Source organism: Vigna radiata, chromosome 5, assembly GCF_000741045.1.
Source record: "Vigna radiata var. radiata cultivar VC1973A chromosome 5, Vradiata_ver6, whole genome shotgun sequence".
In the NCBI taxonomy this organism is placed as follows: Eukaryota; Viridiplantae; Streptophyta; class Magnoliopsida; order Fabales; family Fabaceae; genus Vigna; species Vigna radiata.
This window is the reverse complement of record NC_028355.1, coordinates 726,680-754,151: the sequence shown is the minus strand read 5'-3', so window position 1 is coordinate 754,151 and position 27,472 is coordinate 726,680. Positions and strand designations below refer to the sequence as shown.

The following is a 27,472-nucleotide window of genomic DNA, read 5'->3' as shown; positions in this document are numbered from 1 at the left end:
TGGAAGGGGCACATGGACGAATCGAACATACACCGGAATGAGAGGGATCTGGATACTGTATAGGTATGGGACTATACAGTTGAAGGATATCTTAAAGGAATTGATTTGGCTACCCATATCACCAAAATGCATTTACTTTTCGGAAGCCTAACCCATAAGAACTCCATGGTTAAGCATGCTTAACCTGGAGAAATTATGGGATGGATGACCTTCCGGGAAGTTTTCCCGGAAAGTGTGCGAGTGAGGACAAAGCACACTGGAAAGTCTCGTGGTATGTGTGGGGGCAGTCAACAGTCCCTGTAAGTTGTCGGGGTGTTACAGTGATTTGGGAGAGAGTGATTGAGAATATTTGAGGGTAATTTTTTTTGTGTTTATTTGAGTGGATTTGAAGGTAATTGAGAGTGGATTTAAAGGTAAAGTTTGTGAGAATTAGTATAAGATTTGATTGATGTGATAGTTTTAAAAAATTTGTTTAATGAATAGAAATTAAAGATTACCAAAATACCCCCAGGTATTAAAGTAATATAAAATGATATTTGTTAATGTTATATTTAATTGTAAAAATGTTTATTAAAAATAAAAAATAAAAAGTTAAAAATTAAAAATAATTATTAAAAATCATTTTTAAAATGTAATTAAATTATAATTACTTTTGGTATTTTTGAAACAAAAAAAAGTGTAATAAATAAGAGATTTCGTTTTTTTTTTTTAGAAAAAATTGGCCCAGAAATGTAAGCCCAAACTCCCTTCTAACCTAGGGGTTCTGCCAACTTGCCCTCATTCCACGATCTTTCAGCTTTCTAGAGACCTTTTCGAAAATGGCAACCAGGGAGAGGTTTGCCTCCGCTACACATGTGCCACCATCTCTGCCACTCACGCACTCACTCCGCCACAACCTCCACGACGGACCAGCCACCGCGACGGACCTCCCACTCAGCCCAAGACGTCACCGGCGACCATTGTTGACCGCGGCGTCCAACTCCTCCCCTGCTCACCTTTGCGCGCGCAAGAGGGAAACGTTCTCGCCGTGTACCGTGCTTTCACCGCCGCTTGCGAAGTCCACCGGAATCGAGTACCCAGGGTTGGACCGTGCTTTCACCTCCGCTTGCGAGGTCCATGGGAATCGAGTACCCAGGGCTGGATCTCTGCATTTTTATGTTTTTCTCGGTATGCATTATGGGCAAAAAAGCCATTTTCCTACAATTCGTTGCAAATCTTCGCATTTGTGTGAGTGATTGAAAAAGGCACTATCTCGCAATTCTCTTCAATTCCTTCGTCGCAAATCAGTGAAAGTGAACACGACTTTAGTTCCTTTTCATCGCTCGCCAGTCCACTTGAACAGTAAATTCTGTTCAAGTGAACACAACATTAAAGAAATACATCACAAATTATCAAAATGTTAAAGTCATTAAGTTCAAAATACATATCCAAATACATCACAAATTAAGTACTTAACAAAATACATAACAGATTAAGTACTTAAAGTTTAAAGTACATATCCAAAATACAACATAAGTGTCAACAATATCTGAAGTGGTGTTGTAGTGTGATCTTGAGTAATCTGACTTCCTTGAGTGGGGTATGGTATAAGTTGATGGTCTTTTTATTGACTTGCTTGATTGGGGTGTGGTGTAGGTTGGTGGTCTTGTTGTTCACGTGCTTGAGTGGGGTCTGGTGTAGCTTGTTGATGTTGTTCTTGACTTGCTTGAGGGCAATTAGGTCTTATATGCCCTTGTTGTCTACAAATGCCACATCTCTTTGGGATTCCAACTTGTCCAAGTTGTGTATCATCCCTCTTTTGCTCTCGACTCTCCAGTCTTCTGTTTTTTTCTTGGTCTACCTGGAAACACCCTATTCGGAGGAGGCAAAATATCAGGACATGATGTCCTTTGCCATAGCTCAGGTCCATTGACAGGGAAAATTATTGGAATGTAGGTTTCTTCACAAGTGGAGGTTCTAAACCAATTTGGCATGTAGTCTTCTGGATTGATGTTTAAAAACCTCATAGTTGTGAGTGCATGGCAGCAAAGGATCCTTGCGACAGTCCACTTCCTGCAACTACAATCTCTTTTCTCTACATTAACCACAAACTTTTCAGCAATATTGGATGTATGGAGGATCTCAAATACTTGCAGCCCTGACCAACTGCCAAATCATAAAAAATGAGTATTAAAAAAATGGAAACAATAAAATGGAAAATGAGTAACTCATTGTTAAGTTTACTTACTTAGGTATCCAATATTGTGTCTTATGTAGCCCCTTTTGTAGTCTCTTGTGAATTATGGGGCAAATGGCACCATCAAACTTAGTTATCTTCTCTCTATTGGGTGTCCACCTCTTCATTAGGTAGCTACGAATCTCTCCCAACATTGTTATGATTGGTTTCTCCCTTGCATCTAAAATGACGCTATTAAAAGCTTCAGATACGTTATTCACAAGTGTGTCACATGTAGGTCTTCCTGAAAATCTTGACCTAGACAAAAATCTGCAACACATTAAAGTTAAGTATGGCTAAGATTTCAAAATAACTCCATCTACCTTTGTCTATGGTCAAGTTACCTGTGTCACCTCCATGGTATCTAAATGACCTATAATTCAAAAACTTACCCCCATGGTGAAACACCACCTCAATACTAAAGTTTGACACTTTCTTTAATTCTCAACTATTTATAAGCCTATATAAAAGTAAGTGTCAGACTACGTTTACTTGGTTAATGACCTTCACATGCATATACTATCACAATTTAATGACCTTCACATGCATCTTCATTGTAAACATGCCACGTTACTAACAACTATTACACGTGTAGGCATAGAAACTTAAACTCTATCACACGCAATAATTGTTTCACCTACAACATTCCATTTTGTCTTAAAGCTTAAATCAATATGCATGAACCACAACTTAAACAACAACCACGTATTCAACGATACAAAATACAAAATAGTACGCACTAAGGGGACAATAACACAAAACGCTCTACACTAATCGGGGACCAAAACCATACAAACAATACGCACAACAAATAGAAAAGCAGTCAAGAAAGGGACCACTACAAATCCAATGTTATTAGGGGGACCACAAGATAACAAAGGGGGACCACAAGACAACATACTAAGGGGACAAGAAGACAACTTCCACGAGGGAAAGCAACTACATAAAAGAAGTGAAAAAAAGTGCACCTTCCTCGTTTTTGCTTTGAAGAAATACCACCTCAACATCGATCATTTTCGCTGAACAATCTCCTTCACCAATCCTTTTCGCTCAACAATTCGAGAACGTCAATCCTTTGACTTCGAGAACTTGATACCTTCCACACTATCAACCAATTCAACAATTGAAAAATCCCCAATTTATGACCTAACTTTCATAATGTCTGATTAAAAACCCTGATTATTTTTTTCTCTTACTTAAAAACACATAATGTATTTTTTGGCTGCCACGTCAGGTAATGTAGCCCACATCATTATCACGACTACATATCTTGCCCAAATCACATCCACATTCAGCTCAACGTTTGCAATTTTAATGTCGTTTAACGAAAGAGACTGAATTCTTACAAAATTCATAATATGGGAACAAAATAACTTCATTTTTAAAACCGGGTAGACAACATAAATTCAGTTCCTAACTTAGAAACTAAATAAACATTTAAGTTTTTTTTAAGACAAATAAACAAAATAATAAGTTAGATACCGGTCATCTCATTCATTTAATGATAAACTAAATGACACAAGTTTAATTGAAAATATATAAAAAAAAAAAAACTAGAAATTATCTACTCATAATGGCTAAAGTGAGAAATGAGGATAAGTTTTGGAAAATTACAAAATATTTGTCTAACATGTGGTGAATGAAAAAAGTATTCAAAATAGTATTTTTTTCGGTGATAATTTTTGGGACCGAGACACTAACCTGGATGACGTGGCTTTCCTGCTTTCTGGTGCTTGGATTGATTGGATTGCTCGCTCTTCTTGGATCTTGACCGCTCGCTCTCCTTCAGTCTTGACCGTTCGGTGGACTTCGATCTTTAACCGAAGGGGGGAGGCACCTGCAATGGCACTCCGACGCTCAAGTTAGGAGCGGTTTGATGAACCTCAGTTCACAATTATATGTTTAGTGATTTTGTTATCACTGTAGAATATTTCTGAATGTGATTGAAGAGTGATTAGAAGTGTGATTGAAAGATGATTCCAAGATACCTGGCTTGTGGCTCTGACTCTCTATTTATAATTTGTCTCATGGACCTTGAATTGATATAAGCCCAATAAAATATAAACAATATAAACAGACTTACTTGAAAATTTGGTTAGTATCTGAATATCTTTAAATAGATATTTTTGGTATTATTCTATATCTTTAATAAGATATATCGTAATCGTTCGACCCTGATATCATACTGTACATTATGCCCCCCAAGTCCGAGTTAACCATTCGGTTTTAGCCGAGGTTAACTATAGGACTTATGAGTTTTGAGGAAGACTGTTTTTGTTGCTTTTGTTGTACTGGGGAACGTGCTTTTAGGCGTTGCTCATCTCTAAACCGAACGGCGAGATACATACCTTGAAGGCCGAATGGCCGAGATTCTGTTAAGACGAATGGTTGAACGCCTGTGAGGCCGAATGGTCGAGTACTTGTAAAGCTAAATGACTGTGAGGCCGAATGGCTGAGCACCTGGGAGGCAGAGTGGCCAAGTATCTGTGAGGCCGAGTGGCCGACTATCTGTAATTCTGAATGACTGTCAGGCCGAACGGTCGAGCACCTGTGAGGCCGAGTGGTCGGGTACCTGTAAAGCCGAATGGCCGAGCTTGCTCGGACTTAAGCATAGGAATTCACGAGGGAACTTCCCGATGGTCGAGCTCGCTCAGACTTAAACATAGGAGTCCACGAGGGAACTTCCCGATGGCCGAGAGTGATGGGTTCACTTACTCGGACTTAATCATAGGAGTTCACGAGGGAACTTCCCGATGGCCGAGCTCACTCGGACTTAAACATAGGAGTCCACGAGGGAACTTCTCGATGGCCGAGTTCGCTCGGACTTAAGCATAGGAGTCCACGAGGGAACTTCCCGATGGCCGAGTTCGCTCGGACTTAAGCATAGGAGTCCACGAGGGAACTTCCCGATGGCCGAGCTCGCTCGGACTTAAACATAGGAGTTCACAAGGGAACCTCCCGATGGCCGAGNTCCCGATGGCCGAGCTCGCTCGGACTTAAACATAGGAGTTCACAAGGGAACCTCCCGATGGCCGAGAGTGATGGGCTCACTTGCTCGGACTTTGTATTCTTCTTTTGTGTTTATGATCCTGTCATTGGCATTGTGAGATCAAATGGTTGAATGATTAAATACTTGAGGCCATGGAAGGCCGAGCAGTTGAGACTGAAGGGGCTTAATACATAAGGCCTAATGGCCGAGTAATTGAACACTTGAACACTTAATTGAAAATTGTTTGACATTGTTTACTCTAACGAATTGAAATAGCAGAAGTCTATAAAACATTATAGTATTGTTTAATCGATACGCCCACGAACCGATCGTTCCTGCTCTCGATCCTGGCTGCAACTGCAATTATATTTTTTTCCATGCTCCTCCCCTTGGTATGACCGTCCGGGACTTTTCTATTGTGTTGCATCATGTTTTAACGTATGACATATCAAATATCTGTCGAAACATTTTCTCGGAACATCATTCCTTGATGGTGGTAACAAACTCGTACAATCCATGCGATCCAATTGGTGGAATAGGTCCTGAAGGGGTGCAAGAATCTTAGCTACTCAACTCATTCCACCAGCAAAATTAATGCTTTTTCATTAATGCTTTTTCATAGAAGCTGCAGCAGTGTGGAGTGTCATATATTATATTCCATAATATGTTTAAATTCAGAAACCGGTTTAAAGATTCCCTTCCGATTAACGGCGTCAATGAAGTTTATATGCCTTATCATGTCTAACGGTTGCAAGACGGTCGAAACACCCCACAAGCATTTAACCTGTCAGTATCAATTGTTCGGCCTTCCATGGCCTCACGTATTTAATTATTCAGCCATTGCAAATGACAGGATCAGAAACACAAATTACTCGCCCAAGAAGAATTCAAAGTCCGAGCAAGTGAGTCCATCACTCTCGGCCATCGGGAAGTTCCCTCGTGAACTCTTATGCTTAAGTCCGAGCGAGCTCGGCCATCGGGAAGTTCCCTCGTGGACTCCTATGCTTAAGTCCGAGCAAACTCGGTCATCGGGAAGTTCCCTCGTGAACTCCTATGTTTAAGTCTGAGCGAGCTCGACCATCGGGAAGTTCCCTCGTGAACTCCTATGTTTAAGTCCGAGTGAGCTCGGCCATCGGGAAGTTCCCTCGTGGACTCCTATGCTCAAGTCCGAGGAAGCTCGGCCATCGGGAAGTTCCTATGTGAATTCCTATGTTTAAGTTTTAAGGTTAAAACACTCTTTTGGTCCTCATATTTGTCTGTCAATCTCAGTTTGGTCATCATATTTTTTTTTCTCAATTGGGTCCTATAACTTGTAAAAATGAGGCAATTAAGTCCTCTCCGTTAACTAATGACTAACGGCGTTTATTACGGATGACATGGTGCACAGAGAATTAAGTGATTTATAATTATTTAATTATGTGGATTTTAATGTTAAAAATTAAAGCTGACATGGAAAATGATTTTATGATTGGGATTTTTTTATTGAACAATAAGTGGATGAATTAGGGATTTAAGTAATTGGGATTTAAGTGGTGAGTATCAGAAATTAGAAGAAACCCAGAAATTGGGAATCAAGGGAACCAGAGGAACCCAGAAGCGTTCATCTCCTCCGTTCATGCGTGTCCGCCTCAGCCTCCACCCAATCGGCCACCGCGAGTCACGGTCCAAGGCGTCGACAACACCGTTTTTCACCATCGGAAGCATCGCAGGCCATGGCGTTGGGTCCTCCCTTCTCCTTCTTCTCTTTGCGCGTGAGAGAGAAGCTCTCTCGTTCCTCCATCAAGCGCCACCAGTGACCGCCAAGCTCACCGTCGGTCACCGCATCAACGTCACCAACGCTGACTCCTCCGATTCACTCGCAAGCAGGAAACCCTTTCCCTCTTCTTCTCCTTTCCCTTTTGGTTGTGCATTTTCTTGAAAATAGAGGTTTTCTTATGAATTGTTTCCATTTTCTTTTGCATTTAAACTTTTTCATTCAGAAGAAAGTGGAACTGAGTCTGAGGATGATAATGAGAGAAATGATGTAGCTGAGGAAGAAACAGATGATGAAGACACTGCCTTTTTTAACACTCGGGATTTTCTGTCATCTTCGAATTCTTTTAAAAGTAATGCTTTTGATATTAGGGTCTCGTCTTTCTGTTCAGACGATGAAGGACTCTATGCTGTTGAATCAGAGGAGGATGTAGATCCTTCCATTAGATCTGTTGGATTCAACTATCCTTACGTTAAGTGGCAAAAGAAATCACTTGATCCTGTTGAAAAGGAGAAATTACCTGATTCATTAGATTGGGTTGCTTTACTGTTTATTTTAACGAGCCTTTCTCCTCTTTTCAAAATTGCTGTGAAGAAATGGAATACTCATATCTTCTAGACTGAGCATATGAATCTATTACTACTAAACCCAATTCTAACACAGAGCGGAAGAGAGAATCTGAACTTCGGAAAGAAAAAGAGAGAGACAGAGAGAATGCCGTCGGCGAAGCTCCGGCTGTGACCGGCGGCTACCAAGGAAGCCCATGGCCTTGACGAAGAACAGTGGTGGTTAATGTCCAGATCCCTAATTTCCTTTCTAATTCATTATTCTTCCTTTTCAAATCCTAATATATTATTTTAACATAAATTAATTAAATTTTGCCACGTCATACTTTTTAAATTTAAATAAAAATTCCATCTAATCAAACAATGCACGTCAGCAAATACAACTCAACTACATTTAACACCGTTTGAGACCATTAAACGGAAAGGACTTAATTGCCTCATTTTTACAAGTTATAGGACCCAATTGAGACAAAAAAAAATATGATGACCAAATTGAGATTGACAGACAAATATGAGGACCAAAAGAGTGTTTTAACCAAGTTTTAATCATCTACATTTCGGTCACTCGGCCTCACAGTCATTCAGCTTTACAGATACTCGGCCACTTGGCCTCACAGTCATTCAGCCATTCGGCTTCACAGATACTCGGCCACTCTGCCTCCCAGGTGCTCGGCCATTCGGCCTCACAGTCATTTAGCTTTACAGGTACTCGACCATTCGGCCTCACAGGCGTTTAACCATTCGTCTTAACAGAATCTCGGCCATTCGGCCTCCAAGGTATGTCTCTCACCGTTCGGTTTAGAGATGAGCAATGCCTAAAAGCACGCTCCCCAGTACAACAAAAGCAACAAAAACAATCTTCCTCAAAACTCATAAGTCCTATAGTTAACCTCGGCTAAAACCGAACGGTTAACTCGGACTTGGGGGGCATAATGTACAGTATGATATCAGGGTCGAACGATTGCGATATATCTTATGAAAGATATAAAATAATCAAGAATATCTTATTAAAGATATTGATAAGCAGAAGATAAAATAATCAAAGAATAATCAATAATATCTATTTAAAGATATTTAGTAACTAACCAGATTTTCAGGTAAGTCTGTTTATATTATATTATGTTTATATTTTACTCTGTTTATATTTTATTGGGCTTATATCAGTTTAAGGTCCATGAGACAAATTATAAATAGAGAGTCAGGGCCACAAGCCAGGTATCTTCCAATCATACTTCATTCACATTCAACTCATATTCTCAAATACTCCAATAGTGAAAACCCTTCACTAATATTCAATTAAGAACCGAGGTTCTTCCATCACACGCCTGACCTGGGCGTCGGAGTGCCTTTTGCAGGTACCTCCCCCTCCGGTTAAAGATCGAAGTCCACCGAACGGTCAAGGCTGAAGGAGTGCGAGCGGACAAGATCCAAGAAAAGCGAGCGATCTAGTCAATCCAAGCGCCAGAAAGCAGGAAGGCCACGTCATCCAGGTTAGCGTCTCGGTCCCCAAAAATTATCACCGAAACATAATGTACAGTATGATATCAGGGTCGAACGGTTACGATATATCTTATTAAAGATATAGAATAATACCAAGAATATCTATTTAAAGATATTCAGATACTAACCAAATTTTCAAGTAAGTCTGTTTATATTATATTCTGTTTATATTGTTTATATTTTATTGGGCTTATATCAATTCAAGGTCCATGAGACAAATTATAAATAGAGAGTCAGAGCCACAAGCCAGGTATCTTGGAATCATCTTTCTGGTGTTTTGTTGTTCTTCCAGTTGTGCTCGCAATTCTCGGATCACATCTGTTTGGTTGGGGATCTCCATGCTCCTCGTGGTCAACATTGGGTTTCTTCAAGTCTCTCGGCCCCACGGTGGGCGCCAAAATGTTTCGGTGATAATTTTTGGGACCGAGACACTAACCTGGATGACGTGGCTTTCCTGCTTTCTGGTGCTTGGATTGACTGGATTGCTCGCTCTTCTTGGATCTTGACCGCTCGCTCTCCTTCAGCCTTGACCGTTCGGTGGACTTCGATCTTTAACCGGAGGGGGGAGGTACCTGCAATGGCACTCCGACGCTCAAGTTAGGAGCGGTTTGATGAACCTCGGTTCACAATTATATCTTTAGTGATTTTGTTATCACTGTAGAATATTTCTGAATGTGATTGAAAAGTGATTAGAAGTGTGATTGAAAGATGATTCCAAGATACCTGACTTGTGGCTCTGACTCTCTATTTATAATTTGTCTCATGGACCTTGAATTGATATAAGTCCAATAAAATATAAACAATATAAACAGAATATAATATAAACAGACTTATTTGAAAATTTGATTAGTATTTGAATATCTTTAAATAGATATTCTTGGTATTATTCTATATCTTTAATAAGATATATCGTAACCGTTCGACCCGATATCATACTGTATAAGTATCAACTAAAAGGTCATCATTTAACCAATGAAAAGATCCAACATTTAGGTAATGGGGGCAAATAGTAAAGCAATTGAAGTATGAGTGTGATCCAAGATCTTTTCATTATCTTTACCTTACTTGTTCTTCCAACTTATAATCATGATATTTTTATATTTGGAAATCTTTTTATTGTTTTGAATATAAGTTAAGATTAATTACTTAGCATTGTCTTATATAATTTTTTCACGTGCATATTTTTATTTATATATTATTATCGTATTTACTTTATTTAAATTTTCAATTAACACTTAGGGTCTGTTCTTTTGAACAGATTCTCCTGTTCATGAAGATTAGCAAGGATGGATGAAGGAATTTTTTTTGTTCGTTTTAATATATTTGTGAGGAATGAAATGAGAGGATGTATGCGGATTGTTGCTTTTTTTCAATAACTAAGGGTATTTTGGTAATCTTTAATTTATATCCATTAAACTAATTTTTTAAATCTGTCACATCAATTAAATCTTACACTAATTCTCACAAACTTTACCCTCAAATCCATTCTCAATTACCCACAAATCCACTCAAAAAAACAACAAAAAAATTACCCTCAAATCTACTCAAATCCACTCAAATTATCTCTCCCAAATCATCTCCCTCAAATCCTACCATAAGAACAAAGCATTAATTTTCATAATTTAGGGATGAATTTTTTTCATATGAACTAAAATGGACCAAGTTTTGAAATTGAGTCTTAGATCGAGTGAATAGAACTACTCAAAGCATTGTCCCGACAAAAAAAATCAAACAAAACATCATCGAAATTGTTGTTTATTTATTTAAGAAAAAAAAAAATAGATGAAGAAAGAGAATGAATAATGGCAGAAGATAGGTGATGTTTGGTGAATACTGCATGAATTCTGGTGTGATGCCACCAACCAGAAGTACCTTTGTACTTTAGCACAGTCCAGTACAATAAAACAGTAACAATAAATATGTTATATTATTATTATTGTTATTACTATTATTATTATTGTGTATTTTATTTTATTTTTAATTCATTCAAAACCGCACTGAAACAAAGACTTACTTGATTTGATAGAGGAGACTGAAAACTCCATACATCAGCTAATGGAGATGCACTATTAGAACAATATTGCACATATTCCACAATAATATATGTGTATGTTTTTATACGTGTAAGATAGAAAATATACATATTTACTATTAAAATTTTATATTATTATGAATCAGTTAAACTTAAATTTTAAAAATTTTAATATATAAAATAAAAAATTACACTTATTTTTTTAATAATATAAAGTGATGTAACTAATGTAAAATAATGACTATATATATATATTAGTAGTAGTGAAGATAACGATTATTTGATTAATGATACGAAAATCATCCAGGAATAGAATCATCTTATTATCATCACATTTTTAATATAACAAGAAAAATCACTAGTTGTTTTACATTAATTATATAACATTTTTTCAACATGTAAAGACAAATAATTGAGATGACTGGAGAAAATTAATAACCATGCTACACATTTGATGGAAAAATTGTACTGCAAATACTTGAAAAAATATAATTTTTTTAGTAATCTATTTAATAGAAACTCAATTAAAAATACTGAAATGAGAAAATTAAAAATTAATTAAGTTTATAATTTATAAAGTTTTATATTTGTAATATCAAGAATGACAATAGAATGAGGTGGGTGCGAACTTAACTATTTCATCCTTATCTTTGAAGTGAAAAATCTTTAATAAAATATCTCTCTCTTTTAAAATCATGTGAGTTATTTAAAAATTCATATTGTCTTAAATGGAAGAATTATTTCTGCATGCAAATTTTATAGATGATTTTAACATTGTATAGCAAAAGTTCTATGTCTCTTATATAAAAGCCCATTTTGGGGATTGCTATTATTAAATATCCAAACCAATGTTGTCATATCAAGTTGTCATGTTCTTTCTTTCTTCATGCTTACACAAAATTGGCTACAACTAATGTTCATGGTACGTGCCATTTATAGTTTTCTTGCATTACACCATTCCATTCAATTATTTCGACTCACTTGTCTTTATTGCTCCGAACTGGTGGAACACTGAGACCAAAGAGTACAATGTATGTCAATTTTCATTTGTCCTTAGAAAATATGTTAGGGAACACCATGTGCACTTTAATTAACGTGCTTCTAAATTGGAGCAAAAACATTGTTGTTGTTTTTTTTTTCACTTTATCATACTAATTATAACTTATATTTGACCTTCTTGATGATCTACTCTGTTGTAGATCAAACATTATTTCTTGTTTGTAAACCTGTCTGTTAAGAAAAAAAAACACATCACCTGGGAAAAAACAAATGAGTATGGAGATGGAGTTTATGTACTTTGTCAACTGAATGAGATGTGAATATTTTTAGAAGAATAAAATTTTGTGTAATCCATCACACATGGGAGGTGGGCTGACACACTATCAACAGAGAGGCTAAACAACAACATAATCTTTCTACTGTCAAGTTGTCAACTTGAGGATATTATATATATATATATATATATATATATATATATATATATATATATGAATATACCTATATATACAAAATTCTTGAACTCTCACGAGGGACATGTGCTCAACTTGCAATTGAGGATACTTTACCATTAAAACTCATTTTTTTTCACTGAATGTGTACCTCTTAAAAAAAAGGTATGAAAAAAAACACCCTTTTATTCTTAAGGATTTTAGAAAAAGTAATAAATTTAATATATTTTTTAACTTTAATGAAATATGTATGAAAAGTTTGTTTACCTTTTTTTATGACTATATTATACTGACTACATGTATGTAAACTAATTGATATTTTTTTACATTTTATGGATGATAGTTAAATAAAAATAAATAAGTCTTTCCAAATTATTGTATAAAAAGAAAAAGTGGAGGGAGGGAGTAACTAAGTTCGTGCATATAGTTTAGATTGATTGTGATTGTGAACTTTCTAGAAATTGTTTTTACTTTTTCAGTTTCAAAATTTTATAATTTCTATTTTGTGAAATCAATTTAAGATTATGCCTTTGTGTAATTCTATCACTTATCAGAAGGGAATATGTCAATGGCTAAATATTGATAACAATAATGGTGAAATAATGACAAGAAATTTGTTAGTATTTGTTTAAGCTAATTATATCACAACGTTTTTTTAGGGTGACTATAGTTTTGTTTTGAAATTTGGTTAAAAAATATCCCGTGTATAAAAATAATCTAAAATTATATAATAAAAATGAATTCAAATTTTATTTTTAAAATGATCTAGTTTTTGTTAAGTTGAATTAGATTAAAATTATTTTTTAAGATAATATTAAAATGAATTAGAACTCATTATAACAAGTTTATTTATTTATTTAATTTATTATTTCACTTAAACTATTATCCATCATTTATTAATATTAAATTAATTTAATATGTATATTAATTTATAATATATAAACTTCACAAATCTTAATTTTAATTTTATAATATTAAATTAAATTTAAAATTCACTTCTTATTAAATATTATATTTTAAAAAAAATAAAAAATCACAAATAAAAAATATTAAATAAATAAATAGATAAGTTAAAAGTAAATAAAAATTAAGCAAATTAAAAAATAGGTAAATATTGAATTAAAATATAATTAGGACGTATAATGTATCATTTGAAAATAAAATTATTTTTATACAAAAATAAAATAACATAAAAAATAATGTTTAGCAAATTATGAAAAAGCTTTGGTAAAGCCTCCTTGTTTGTTGTCTTATGCATTCTAATTTATCAAATTCATTTACAAAAGGAAACAACAAAGTGTTTGGTTTGGAAAAAAATAAAATAAATAAAAGAGAGAAGTGGAATGTTTTTCGGTTTTCTTGATGAAAAAATGAAATAAAAGAAATAAAATAATGTTAAATTACTTAATTTAAAGTTATATTTTCGTTTATAAATATAACATTTTTCTCTAACAAAAACATGCAAGAAAAATATTGTTATATTTTCTCTTGATCTTTTATCTATTAATATCCCGACTTTATAATTTTATATGAATATAAATATTTAAAATGTACTGCGACGCTTATAAACTTTGAAAATATTCTTCTAATGTAAAAAGTCTAATTAAAAGATAATAACATACTCATTTTATATATTAATTAGTTTATTTTTTATATTCTATCTCTTGTATAAGCGACTTTCTCAATACATTTTAAATATTACCTTGAAAAAAAAACTTAAGAAAAATAAATAAATTTACTTCGAGAAAAAAACTTAGAAAAGAAAAATTAAGGAATTGAAACATGTTTCTAAACTTATGATTTGTAATTTAGGGATGACAATAAACTCTGTATATACACATTAAAACTATTTATAACTAAGTAAATTACATGTTTAGTGGGTAAGATCATAAATAATAACCCAAAAAATATAAAATAATAAAGATTAATTACAAACTCCAACTCATACACACTTGTATAAACAGTTATCTGTCCATGTGTTCACGTGCATATAAATAAACACACATAAATAATTGTAATTATAACAATAAATATTTTGTAAACTATAGTAATTCCTTTAAAAAAAAAAATGTGAGAACTTATATACACGTGTATAAGTATAATAACTGTATTCTAAACCGGTTGTCTATCGGTAACCTTCTAAATTTTTCATTCCAAAATAGATTTAGATAACTTTTTGAAGAAATTTTTAATAATAAAAATGGATTTATACCATACTTTAAAATATTCACTATAAATTGAAATTATAACACGTGTAAAATTAAAATATAATGAATGTTTATTCTAAAAAAAATACTAGATATGATAAAAATATAATTAAACATTTCTTTGCCAATTAAAACAATTGGGTAAATTAAAAAAACAAAGATCAAATATTCAAACCCATTAACAAAATGATTCAAAAAATAAAAATACAGTGAAAGTATGAAGAAAAAACTGTATTATATTATACAAAATTAAAATATAGATTAAATATATTTTTACTTTTTTAATTTTAAATAAAAATTGAAATTAATTTCTATGTGAAACTTTTTTTCAATTTAGTTATTTAATTTTAAAAATATATGAATTTTTTTATTAAATTTATTTAATATTTGAATTGTTTACGTTTATTACAATTTTTTTTAATGTTTAGTTGAAACACGTGTTTAAAATTTTAAATAAATTTAATTAAAAAAGTTAAATTTACATAATTTTAAATATGAAAGAATAAATTAATTTAAAATTTGAAAAAAAAAACTAATTCAAATTTTTACTTAAAGAAAAAAAATATTTAACTCTTTTTAGATGAAAAATTTAGATAATGAAAACCGGTGCATTAACTAAAATATTTAATCATTAATATAGAATAATGAATTTGAACATTCATGAATTACTTAATTCATAGCTTCTAAAATCCAGGCAGAATCAAAAACATTTTTCACTTTGTTTTAGAAAAAGAAGAGCAGAGTTTACAACTACTCCTTTCTGACAGAGTTGGAAGTGGTTTTGAGATCCGAGGTGGAGGGTTAGTTAATCCAATCCAACCAATGAGCTGGATCCACTCTTTCAGGAGTAACCTTAAAATATGATAATATTAATATTGCACAATGTCAAAATAATTACACAGACACCAACATTTTAATATTATTATTATTATTATTATTATTTTGACAACATTATTTTATGGAAAGTAATAAAATATGCCAGAAACTGAGCATCGGTTTGAAACAGAGAAAAAAAAAAAAACTCTTTCAGAATCAGAGCCTCAATCATTTCCATTATTTATACGCTATATTATCTGCAGCCAAAAGAAATTCCATTACCCTTTTCTCTGTTTCTTGGCCTGAACTCTTATAACAACTCACTCTTGTGTTATTATATTCAACACTCTCATGATGATGCCAGTTTCAACCATGTGAAGCTGTTTCAGTCTCAGTTTCTTGTTGTCAACTGTTTTGGATCTTCTCAAACATGAATCTCGGCAGCGGCAAGGGATCAACTTCCAGTTCTCCTCTGAAAACCGGGGACGTTGTCTCCGACAAGTTTCCGGCGGGTCTCAGGGTGATGGTGGTGGATGATGATCCCACTTGCCTTAGGATACTTGAGAGGATGCTGCGTGCTTGTCTCTATGAAGGTGCTTATTCGCTTTCTTTCTTTCTTTTGGGTACACAGAAAAGAAATGCAATTTGCCTTTTTTTTTCAATGTTTATGTGGTCGTGGATAGTACTTGTACTTGTCAATCACCTCCAACTGTGTCTTGTTATGGAGTTTTTGCTCCAAACATGCTGTTTGATAGGGTGGTTACTGTAATTTTGGATTCTTGCTGCAATCTTTCTTTTCAAGTTGATGCTTTTTTTGGGTATGGTTAAATAGCATGGCTTGAAGTGATTGATGGTGTTTGTTTTCATCTTGTGCTGACAGATTTGTTTGTTAATTTTTTTTTTATCAAACCTTTGGAATTGGTTCTGAAGTAAAGTTGGAGTCGTGATGAGTATACATGTGCCTCTTTTTTCACTTTCCTTTTTTGCATTTTGATTTGTGAAATTTGAGATTTTGCGATTTGATTCGGTTTGGTTGTTGGGTTCAGTGACGAAATGCAAGCGGGCTGAGGTTGCATTGTCGCTTCTGAGAGAGAACAAAAACGGGTTTGACATTGTTTTGAGCGATGTGCATATGCCAGACATGGATGGATTCAAGCTTCTGGAGCATATTGGGTTGGAGATGGACCTTCCAGTTATTAGTAAGCATCGTTTTGATTGGTTTATGGCTATTGAGAGACACTGCATTGATATGCAGTAACAAACTTTGTGTGAATGATTTTTACAGTGATGTCTGCTGATGATGGAAAAAGTGTTGTGATGAAAGGGGTGACACACGGTGCCTGTGATTATCTGATTAAACCTGTGAGAATCGAGGCTTTGAAGAACATATGGCAGCATGTGATTCGGAAGAGAAAGAATGGGTTGAAAGATGCAGAGCAATCGGGTAGTGTGGAAGAAGGAGATCGGCTTCTAAAAGGGTGTGACGATGGAGATTATTCATCTTCAGTGAATGAAGGCAAAGGCTCAAAGAAGAGGAGGGACGAGGAGGAAGAAGGAGATGAGAGGGATGATTCCTCCACGTTGAAGAAGCCACGAGTTGTTTGGTCTGTTGAGCTTCATCAGCAGTTTATGGCTGCTGTGAATCAACTTGGAATTGATAGTATGTGTTCCTCAATCACCTCCTTGCAAAAAAAAAAATGTTCTGTTGCTTTTCCATGCTGTCTTATCTGACACAGCAAACAATGCCTCCCACTACTTTTGATCTTTTGATTCTTTATGTCTAATCTCGAACTGGTTAAGAATCTTGAAAGCATCAAATCTACACATTTACTACTTGCATCTTCCATGTCAGATTGCAATATATTGGGATGACCCCTTCTAGTCTTTCATGACTGTCACAAATAGCCAAATCAGTTTCCAACTATATATCATGTTATGACCATATTCAACAAATATGGTTAAAACATTAAAGTTCCTGGAGTGGCCTTAGCTTTGGAAAATTGTTTTTATCTCTAAATTAGTTTCGTGTTCACCTACAACTAATTCCTGAATATCTAATATACCAATAGATCCGTTGATATCTTCTTGCCTGGTTCATCAGAGTTTTATTGAAATATAAATGCCTCATCTGATGTTTTAAATTTGTTGTTCATGTACAGAGGCAGTTCCTAAGAAGATTCTGGAGTTGATGAATGTTCCTGGGCTCACTAGAGAAAATGTTGCCAGCCACCTCCAGGTTTGATGATACTGTTATTATGATTCATATAACATATACTTTGGGATAAACTCAGGAATTGATGTTAACCATAGTTTAAACTTTTTGTTGTGCTCATTTTTACGGTATTAGTTTTTGATTTGAAGGAGTTATCTCTTTTTCTACCTGTTTTTTGGTACAGAAATACCGTTTGTATCTTCGAAGACTGAGTGGAGTTTCACAGCAGCAGGGCAACTTGACCAACTCCTTCATCAACTCACAAGAAGCAACATTTGGGGCAACCTCAATCAATGGAATTGATCTTCAAACTCTTTCAGTTGCCGGTCAGCTTCCAGCTCAAAGTCTAGCCAAGCTTCAAGCCGCGGCACTTGGCAGGACAACTGCCAAAGCTGGTGTGTCTATGCCTCTATCTGATCAAAAGAACCTTTTCAGTTTTGAGAGCCCAAGATTAAGATTTGCAGAAGGGTCACTGCATCATTTAAGCAACAGTAAACCAATGAACTTGCTTCATGGCATTCCTACCAACATGGAGCCAAAACAGCTAGTCACTTTGCACCAATCTAACCAAACCCTTGGTAACTTGAACATGCGAGTCAGTACTCCTGCTGCACAGAACAACCCCTTGTTGATGCAGATGGCTCGGTCTCAACCAAGAGGTCAGATGCTAAGTGAAAATGCTGATTCTCATGCAACCAGGTTTCCATCATCTTTGGTTCAGCCTACAGTACCAAATAGTATTTCTAATGGTGTTTTGGGAAATAGAATTACTGGCTCCAGCAACATAACTAGTGCTTATAATACAGTTCCACAAAACTCTTCATTGTTGAATTTTCCCATCAACCAAACCAATGAAATGTCTGTCGGTAATTTTCCTCTTAGAAGCACTCCAGGTATAACTAGTATCCCAACTAAAGCCATGTTCCATGAAGAAGGTACCTCAAGCATTACAGGACCTGGTGGATTTGTTTCAAGTTATGATATGTTTAATGAACTCCACCATCAGAAGTCCCATGATTGGGACTTAACAAGCACGGGCATAACATATGATTCTTCTCAGCATGCAAATCCTTTACAAGGTAACATTGATGTCTCACCATCAGTTTTAGTCCATCAGGGTTTTCCCTGCTTGCAACAACAGTCTGTGCAAACTAGAGATTCCAATTCAATTGGAAAACCTCTGTTCTGCACTGGGGAAGCCATACATCAGAGTAATCTCCAAAATGTTAGTCAACACCTCAATAACCTTGTTGACAGTTCAGTAAGGGTTAAGGCTGAAACATTTCCTGATCCAAGCTCCCAGATTAATAACCTCTTCTCTGATCAGTACGGTCAGGAGGATCTTGTCACTGCATTTCTGAAACAGGTTGGTCCTTTCCTTCCTTCCTTTTCTGTACACATATCCTTTCACATAGTTTTCCTTTATAAACTAATCATTTTCTTGTGTTTTTCTGGCAGCAAGAAGGTGTAGGACCATCTGATCATGATTTAGACTTTGATGGATATTCCTTAGACAACATTCCGGTTTAGAAATGATCCTGTCAGATCTCTTTCTTATTGCAGACGCCAATGTAAATAGTTGGCGTTCCATTTGAACCAAATCATCCTGCAATCAGTTAGTTTGTTCCTTAGTTTAAATTTTTCAACAAATAGAATTTAGTTGATGTAAAAAATTCAGGCATCAGGGAGTAGTATGCTATTATGATTTAGTCTGGATGCTCAAGATCAGTTAAGTGATCCATCAAGATGAATAATAACAAACATTGAATGCATGTATGCAGAAGGCATATTTGCAAGTTTTTGGCTGCTTTTGATTGCAAAGGTCCTAGCAAGCTTCTACTATTGAAGTGTACATGGTGACATTGATTTAGGGCAGAACTGCAGAAGCAAGGTTTTGATACTACTGCAGACTTGTAGGAGCATTTTTAACTTTAATAACACCCTCATGAAATGTTTTTTCCTCTGCTCTTTTTTTTTTTCCTTTTTTTTTGTTTTTCACATTGATTGAAGGACTGCTGTAAGTATGTAAATATTCCACTGCCCATTGTTTTGTGGTTGCTTCTTTGCTTGAATAGTACTTGTTCAATTATGTTTTTTCTGTAGATGATCTGCTCTTTCTTTCATTATGATATGCACACCATGCAAATGAAACTGATTAGGTTTATGGGATTTTATATCCAAAACTATGAATAATTCATAAATGCTAACTGCAGAAAAAGAAAAATAAGGGACTGTCCAAGGATTAGAAAAAATATATCTCTATATTTTCTAACATAATTCCAGAATTAACATCCTGTAAAGAATCGTACAAAAACGGATATACAACACATGATGATGATGATGATGTGGCTAAATAAACCCTGTCGCAGAACAACAACCGATCAAACAGTGCCACTATTGCGACATGAAGAAGATCGACAACAACATCAGTAAGAACATCGTAGTAGCCAATGGAACCTCCGTTCTCGCAACACTGCTTGGTAACACCGAAGGAAGAGAGCATTCTTCCCCATTGAAGAACACTTTACTTGGAAACGCATCACCACCAACCACATTGATTCCAGGGGTCTCCTTCTTCGTAAACGATATCACTGATTGCTGTTTCCCCGGTACCCTAGGATCTTTCCGAGGGTTAGATCCATCAGTTTCCGCCACAAGAAAGTTCAACCCCTCTTTCCCTTGCATGAAGATCGTGTTCTCCACACTCTCCAAAAGGCTTCCGTTGAACGAGTACACTTCCTCAAACCCCTTCGCAGCTTTGTCCATTTCCACTGCAGCAAACCAGTCAGCAAAACTGGTGTCACCCCAGTTGAAAAGTGTCACCCTCGCGGTCCAACCTTTGCGGTAATCCGTGGCGACGTGCCAGTTTATGCTCACACCACAGTTGTCACCACAAGGCATGGGACTAGGCACAGGTAAATGTTTAATCTCAGCCCAAGAAACGGCCTTCCGAGTTCGGTTCTCAAAAGGGACAAGAAGTGCCTCCGGTGGAAGCAACATAGCTTGTGAAGCTGCGCTGCATGTTCTCTCCGGATTACTTGGACATCCACATGCACACGTGTTGCATGGGATAACCGATTCATTGTAATAAGCTGAGAAAGAAACGCAGCACTTGGGAGTTTCACGTTCTGTGTTTGTGATGTTGCAGACCACTTGCCAAGTTGCAATTGATGATTTGTTTGATGGAGGGTGAGTGAGGTCAGGGGATTCAGTTGGACTAACCCTGATAGGGTTGCCACATTCATAGTGAGGGTTAAAGGTACCCTTTATCTCCCAGTTACGAGGAGGTGTGAGCGTGGAGCGGTTAATCTTGGGTGGCATTTTGAAGACTTGAATTTGGAACCTTGAAGTTGACATGCTAGGGTCCATTGTTGGTGGCAAGATGGTTCCATTCCTGCAGCAGAATGGGATTTGACCGAGTTCTGAATCGTTGAACCTTGAGGGAGGAAGATCGACTATGGTTGGCCTTCTTTCACAGTTCAAGACGTTAGCAAAGTCTAGTTCCTTGTAGAAACTACCTTGAGAACCGAAAACACAGTCAGAGGAATCCACTTTTAATGGATATGCACCCTTTGTCGTGTAGATGAACTCGTCGTTTTGCCAGTCCCAGCTTAGTCTCCAGTTGTCAAGACGACCCAAAGGATTGTCGTTTGCGATTGTAACCTCTGCCCAGTAATTGGAATCGTAGGTTCTGATGATGTCGTATGTGATGCTAAGATCACCCTTCTCACGGGGTAGAAACTCTACCTCTGTGCTCACGTTTGTTCTGGAACTGGGATCACTTCTGCAACACACATGAGTTTCATTGCTCCCTGAAAATCAAATCAAACATTCATATCAAGAGTAATCACATTAATTTTTTCAACATTTCTTACACATAAATGTCTTGTCTTCTTCACTAAAATATCTTTTTCTAAGGAAGAAAATGAAATATTTTAAATAAATTATATATATTTTTTAGATTTTTTATAAATCCATGACGAAATTGTATTATTTGACGTTTATACATAAATCTTGTTTCTCACTTTTTTCTCTGTTCCAAAAAATTGAACGAATAAAAACTACCTTCTCCAGAGGGTTGACCGCAGACGAATCCATCGTTAGCCAAAGTAACCGACCGAGGCATCGGCACGGAAGGTGGCGCCACCCCAAGAAGGCTCCCCACCATATCCACCTGAACCTGCATCTGGGTCAAGTCGCCGGCGGTCGCCACCGCCGTCTTCAGATCCTTCACCGTCGACCCGCTCAACACGGTGCCGTTCCCAACTGCACCGGGAATACTTGTACCGTCCGAGAGCACGGCGTTCGACGCGGAAACCAACCACTCGCTGTGTTGAAAGCCCACGAACACCTTCCAAGACTTGAGCTCCTCCAACCCGTTGTTCAGCACTGTCAGCCTCGACTCGAACCGGTACGGCTGCTGCGTCGCGTCGGAAACGTTTGGCGGCAGCCGCTCGCCGCCAGTGTAGACGTACGAGACGAATATTCCATTGCAGGAAGCTGCGGTTTGGGACTGAGACATCGAAGGCGTTGCCGAAAATATGGCAAGCGTTAAGAAGACGAAGACGTGGACATGCATGGACATGGCTAAGAACTCCGAACAAAGTGACTGAAGCGAAAAAATGGTGTATATGCTTGTTTTTGGTGTTAGATGCTAGAACATGATGGTATGAATATAGGAATATTAATGTTTAAGGTTGTTATGGTCTTTGAGTTGATTGATTCAAGAGACAGAGCACGTTCTTGATTTATCGAAGTTTTGTTTGTTGTATAGTTTTGGATTATCAAAATGGTGACAGATTTTGGTTTTGAGGTTTCGTGTCTGGTAATGGTATTGTTTGTGTATGTTTGGACATGGACATGGACATGGTCAAGGACAATATGGTATGGTTCGGCCAAATGGCGTACTAAGTTGAAATGGTATTTCAGAGTAGGTTGGAATTTGGGTTTTCAATATTCGTCACAATCACTACCAAGTGATTATGAACACTTAGCTGTTTAGGAAATTTTCTTACTTCAAGATTTATTAATATATAAATTACCATTAACATCTACTCCTAATCATATAAGACTTTGTGTTCTTTTGTTTACTGATTCTTAAATGGTGACCAAGTGAAGAAGGAGAAAAGGTATTTGTTACGTGCTTTTGATTCTGTATTCACATTCATGATTTTTTAAATATTATTGGTTCAAATAACTGTTTTTAATAATTTTTTATAATCATTTTATTAATCTATTTAATTTTATATTTAAAAAAAATATTTAAAACGGATCAGTCACAAGTTGTCATGTATATATTATTAAAAAATTGTTAAAAAAGTTTGTTAAAACAACTTTTTTCTAATTTAATTTCACTTCTTCTGTGTCTAGCTAATTTAATTACTGACAAAGATTATCTTTTCTTTATTATTATAATCAAGTTTATTACTGTAAAAAAAATATTTCCTATTGTTGTTCAATTATCTTTAGTTATAAATAGTATTTTTTTTTTTTTTTTATATCTCAACCACGTTTCCGTTGTATTTACAAGATTTACGGGGATGTAATATAGAAACATATTTTCCTCTATATCTGTTTAGCGTGAACTTAACAAAAATGAGAGTCGGAATAATAAAGCCCAAAAGAGAGGGACTATTGCATGGCCCAGTTTATTGGATATGGGTTGTTAGTTTTGTTCCTTTTTTGTTGGAAAGATTCTTTTGTAAACATTCTAAATTTTGGCGAGCCTTCTAGTATTACATTAAATATTATTGGCTGTCTCTTTCTGTACTTCTAATAATTTCATTATGTATTTTATTTTTATTTTTAAATTCCAAAACTATTTTATTTTATTTTTATTGTTGAGCCAGAATGATATATAACATTTAAAGAAATAATAGGATGAATTTATACATTCCTAAAATATTTATATATAATCGAACTAAGAATAAAAATAGGAGGCACAATTAAGCCTTAAACTAATCACAAAAGTTACTTTCATTAGTTAATTAGTAAGACATTTATTATTTTAAGTATGATACATTTTTGCTTATATTATATAATATAGTTTTAATTATGTTTTAAGTCCAAGATAAATTTGAAAAGTTTAAATAAATTTTTAAGATCTATATATTGATTTCTTAATAAAATTATAACACAATAACATGTTATATGTAATTAATCCATAAAAACAAGTTTTCATCCACTTCTTTGAAAATAATTAAAAAAAAAAATCAATGAGAAGGATTCTTGATTTTGAAGTTCTTCTTCTGAAACCTATCCATCTACCATGGATTCTAATAGATCTTGAGCTCATGCTGCATCACATTTAAAATAAGAATTTCACAAAACTATATACATAAAGTTCATTACGTAGGTATCAACTCGACTCCATATTATTATGCATTTTTAAAACGTGTATAAAAGCTTATTAAATTTAAGTATTTAAGTACGTTGGTCCAGCGTTGCATGAACAATATACATTGTGATGTTATTGCTAATAAATTTTCTGACATTGTCAGTATATTTATTACAGTCAACTTTCTCAATCTTCTGCACATGCCAACTTTCAACTCCAGTTTCAACATTCTGATATCAATGTTAAAAAACACCACCTTCAATTCACCCATAGAAATGGCAAAACTACCATTTCTACAACTATCAACAAATAAAGCCTATTTATATTATATTTTGTATATTTTTTTATAATTTTATTTAGGTTTTATTAGGTATCCATATACCTAATAAAACACACTTTCAATCAAAATTTTGTAATCAAATTCATACGTTTAAGATATAAATTAAAAAAGAAACTCATGAAATTAATATTTAAGATCACATTTTTTAATATAAAATTATAAGTTATCAGAATTAAAAAACCTTTAAAACTGTTTAAAATTAAAATATAAATAAAAAAGCCATTAAATTATAAAAAAATATAATATTCTCATGTTAAAAAAGTATAAGATGATTTTGAAAATGATGTAACATAAAGAAATTACATAAATTAAAATAATATTATAGTGTGATACGAAACACGTGGCCTGCAAAATTCAATTGAGGAGCCAAATTATATGAGGACCACCCACTAATAATTTGAGAAAGGACCTTAATTGGGCTGGTTGGATCATAAAGGATCCAATGGGGCCAATAATCATGGCCCATTCCCTCGTGTTTTCCCAGATTCATGTTTACTTAAGCACTAATTAATCCCATTTATTGAACAAATTTGATGATGAAAAAGCATTTTTTCCGTTATTAGTATAAAGCATACAACTTAGGTGTATTTGAGGTGAACATGATCTTCCATAACGTCACACAATTACATGATCTCTCTTTTATACAAATGAAAATTAAATTATCATATACTTATCATTTAGATTATTGATGAGTTTATAAAATAGTGTTTTAATGAAGAGCCATTGTCTTCAATTTCACTCATATCATCATCATCTTTAACTTATAATGATCTTTAACTTATAATGACGCATGCACAATAACAACATTTACTATTATTGTATATTTATGTTATCTTTAACAATATAAATTGATTCAGAATGTAGGATTGATGTTAGTTTTCATCATCTGTCTAAATGTTTAAGAGATACTTCGATATTAAAATCAACTTATATTTAACAATTCAGTTATTAAATGCATATAATAAATATAATTATTTACTCTCTTATTCAAACTTATATTTATAGATTTCAGGTGGGTCTTTGATTAGTAATGACTTAATTACAGTTCAATTAGTGATAATCACACTTTATCTTAAGTTGCTTAACATTATAGTTAATATCTTTGTAAATTAACCGTTCCGTTCTATTGTGGGATTACTAGAGTTCTATAAAATGACATTGGAGTTAATCTCTTTATAAATTGACGGTTCGGTCTTATCGTGCGATTACTAAAGTTTTATAAAATGTCTGACCACTAGATAATTGTTCGGTTTGTGACTGATCTGACAGTTATATGATACCGAAACTAAACAAGTTCGATTGAATTTTTCAGTATTGTGAACATAAAAAATATACTGATATTGATATATTAATATTTTAAAAATAAAAATCAATATTTATCATTATATTGTGTATATTTAAGAGAGAATTCAAATTCAAAATAAACGGTTTCCAAAGTGTTTCGTCTCATTTGAATATTCTTTGTTGTATACCATCGAAGTGGCTCCAAAATTTGAGGATTCAACAAGTTGGAAATCTTTGATAGATGATGAATTACAGGAAATATTAAACCTTGGAAAGCAAAAACACGTATATATTATGATTATTATATCTCATAAAGGGTAGAAATTCCCTTGGACAAAAAGCCATTGAAAAAGCATAAAAGCAACTGAAAGTTTGAAGAATGCATTGCTTGTCTATGCTGGCTAAGATCAAGGAATATATGACTGTATTATTTTTTTTTATGGAGAAAAGAGAATGATTAAGAAAAAAGAAAAAAGGTATGAATTGTGACAATCATAGAAAGAAGTAAAGTTATAACTAAAAAAATACGTAATGTATCAATCACAAATCATGATAAAGCATCGCTATCATATATAATAAATCTGTTCATTCTTATAATACTAGAGCTAAAAAACACAGACGATTATTTTTTATTATTTAGCCAATGTAAAAACGTTTAACTGTACTAAAAAAGATGTATATTTAATCTAATAATATGTAAGAGAAAAGATAAAAGAGAAATAAAAGTGGTGTATGAGTCATGCTCTTTCCACAATAAGAAACTGAAGAAAGTGTTAAAGTGGGGACCATGAAAACGAACAGAGAACTATTATTTGAAAAAAAAAATTAATAACTTTTTTATAACGTATAATAATTTATGATTGATTCGTTTCAAATATTTTTTTAAAATAAATTTAAATATATTAATAAAATGATAATACATACTTTATAATAAAAAAATTATTAATATATTATAATTCTTATTATTTTCTAGTAAGAACACTAATTCAGTCTCAAAATAACACAAATAAACTCATTGCATTCTTTATGGTAATGCTCCTAGTGAGTAATTTATACATCCTATGTTGTTACCTTCTTCTCCTAATCTTATAAGCATGTTTGAGAAAAATGGAACTTTCTAGAACGAGCACAAGCAAAAGGTAAAATATGCATATACCAATATAACAATAAAATTCAATGATAACACGTTTTTACATGTCTAATTAATCCATATGTTATATGATGTGAATAACATAAGCCTTATTGTGTGGGTTATAACATTTGTTGTGATATCACAGACAATATGCATATGTGTTGTTCATTTTCTTTGCTTTTTGGTATACTATGACCTATCAATCATCTCATTTTTTGTTCAATAATGTTAAACTAGTAACCCCACATTCATTTTATGCAATTGGAATGAGATATATGTCCACCAATTTATTAATTCAATGAAATTACGAGTTTATTTTATCGGTACACATAAAAATAACATTATTTTTAGGGTAGACTTTTCAAATTTGATCACATTTCATTTTTTTAAATAAATTTTAAAATTAACATATAAAAATAATAGATTTTTCTAAGAAATAACTTATTATATTATTGATAGATTCTTTTTTTGTTAGAAAAATACAACAATAATAAAACATAATAAATTTAATTTACATTTTTTTTATAAGTTCCGTATTGACTAAAAATAAAACTATAATATATAAGTGAAATACAAATTTCACATTACAAATTGATTTTGTGAAATTGAACTGTAATATGTTTACTCAACTTTTAATCTAA

The 27,472-nt window shown here is 34.0% G+C and overlaps 2 protein-coding genes across 2 annotated transcripts; one reads left to right on the top strand and one right to left on the bottom strand.

Moving 5' to 3' along the window:
- The first annotated feature begins 15,956 nt into the window (after positions 1-15,956).
- On the top strand, positions 15,957-19,832 carry LOC106760138 (two-component response regulator ARR2). The gene is made up of 6 exons (XM_014643582.2): positions 15,957-16,119; positions 16,573-16,725; positions 16,812-17,186; positions 17,686-17,762; positions 17,923-19,104; positions 19,197-19,832. The coding sequence occupies exons 1-6, from the start codon at positions 15,957-15,959 to the stop codon at positions 19,266-19,268; spliced, it is 2,022 nt and encodes a 673-aa protein (XP_014499068.1). The 3' UTR covers positions 19,269-19,832.
- Positions 19,833-19,950: 118 nt separating this feature from the next.
- LOC106760029 (COBRA-like protein 7) lies at positions 19,951-22,787 on the bottom strand. The gene is made up of 2 exons (XM_014643467.2): positions 21,804-22,787; positions 19,951-21,550 (listed from the first exon to the last, which is right to left on the bottom strand). The coding sequence occupies exons 1-2, from the start codon at positions 22,321-22,323 to the stop codon at positions 20,133-20,135; spliced, it is 1,938 nt and encodes a 645-aa protein (XP_014498953.1). The 5' UTR covers positions 22,324-22,787; the 3' UTR covers positions 19,951-20,132.
- Between the last annotated feature and the right edge of the window lie 4,685 nt (positions 22,788-27,472).

Excerpts from the sequence above, each read along its gene's own strand:
- LOC106760029 (XM_014643467.2), bottom strand. The coding sequence starts at position 22,323 with ATGTCCATGCATGTCCACGTCTTCGTCTTCTTAACGCTTGCCATATTT. Across the intron at positions 21,551-21,803 it reads CGGTCAACCCTCTGGAGAAG|GGAGCAATGAAACTCATGTG; the intron begins GTAGTTTTTATT and ends TTTGATTTTCAG.
- LOC106760138 (XM_014643582.2), top strand. The coding sequence starts at position 15,957 with ATGAATCTCGGCAGCGGCAAGGGATCAACTTCCAGTTCTCCTCTGAAA. Across the intron at positions 16,120-16,572 it reads GCGTGCTTGTCTCTATGAAG|TGACGAAATGCAAGCGGGCT; the intron begins GTGCTTATTCGC and ends TGTTGGGTTCAG. Across the intron at positions 16,726-16,811 it reads GATGGACCTTCCAGTTATTA|TGATGTCTGCTGATGATGGA; the intron begins GTAAGCATCGTT and ends TGATTTTTACAG.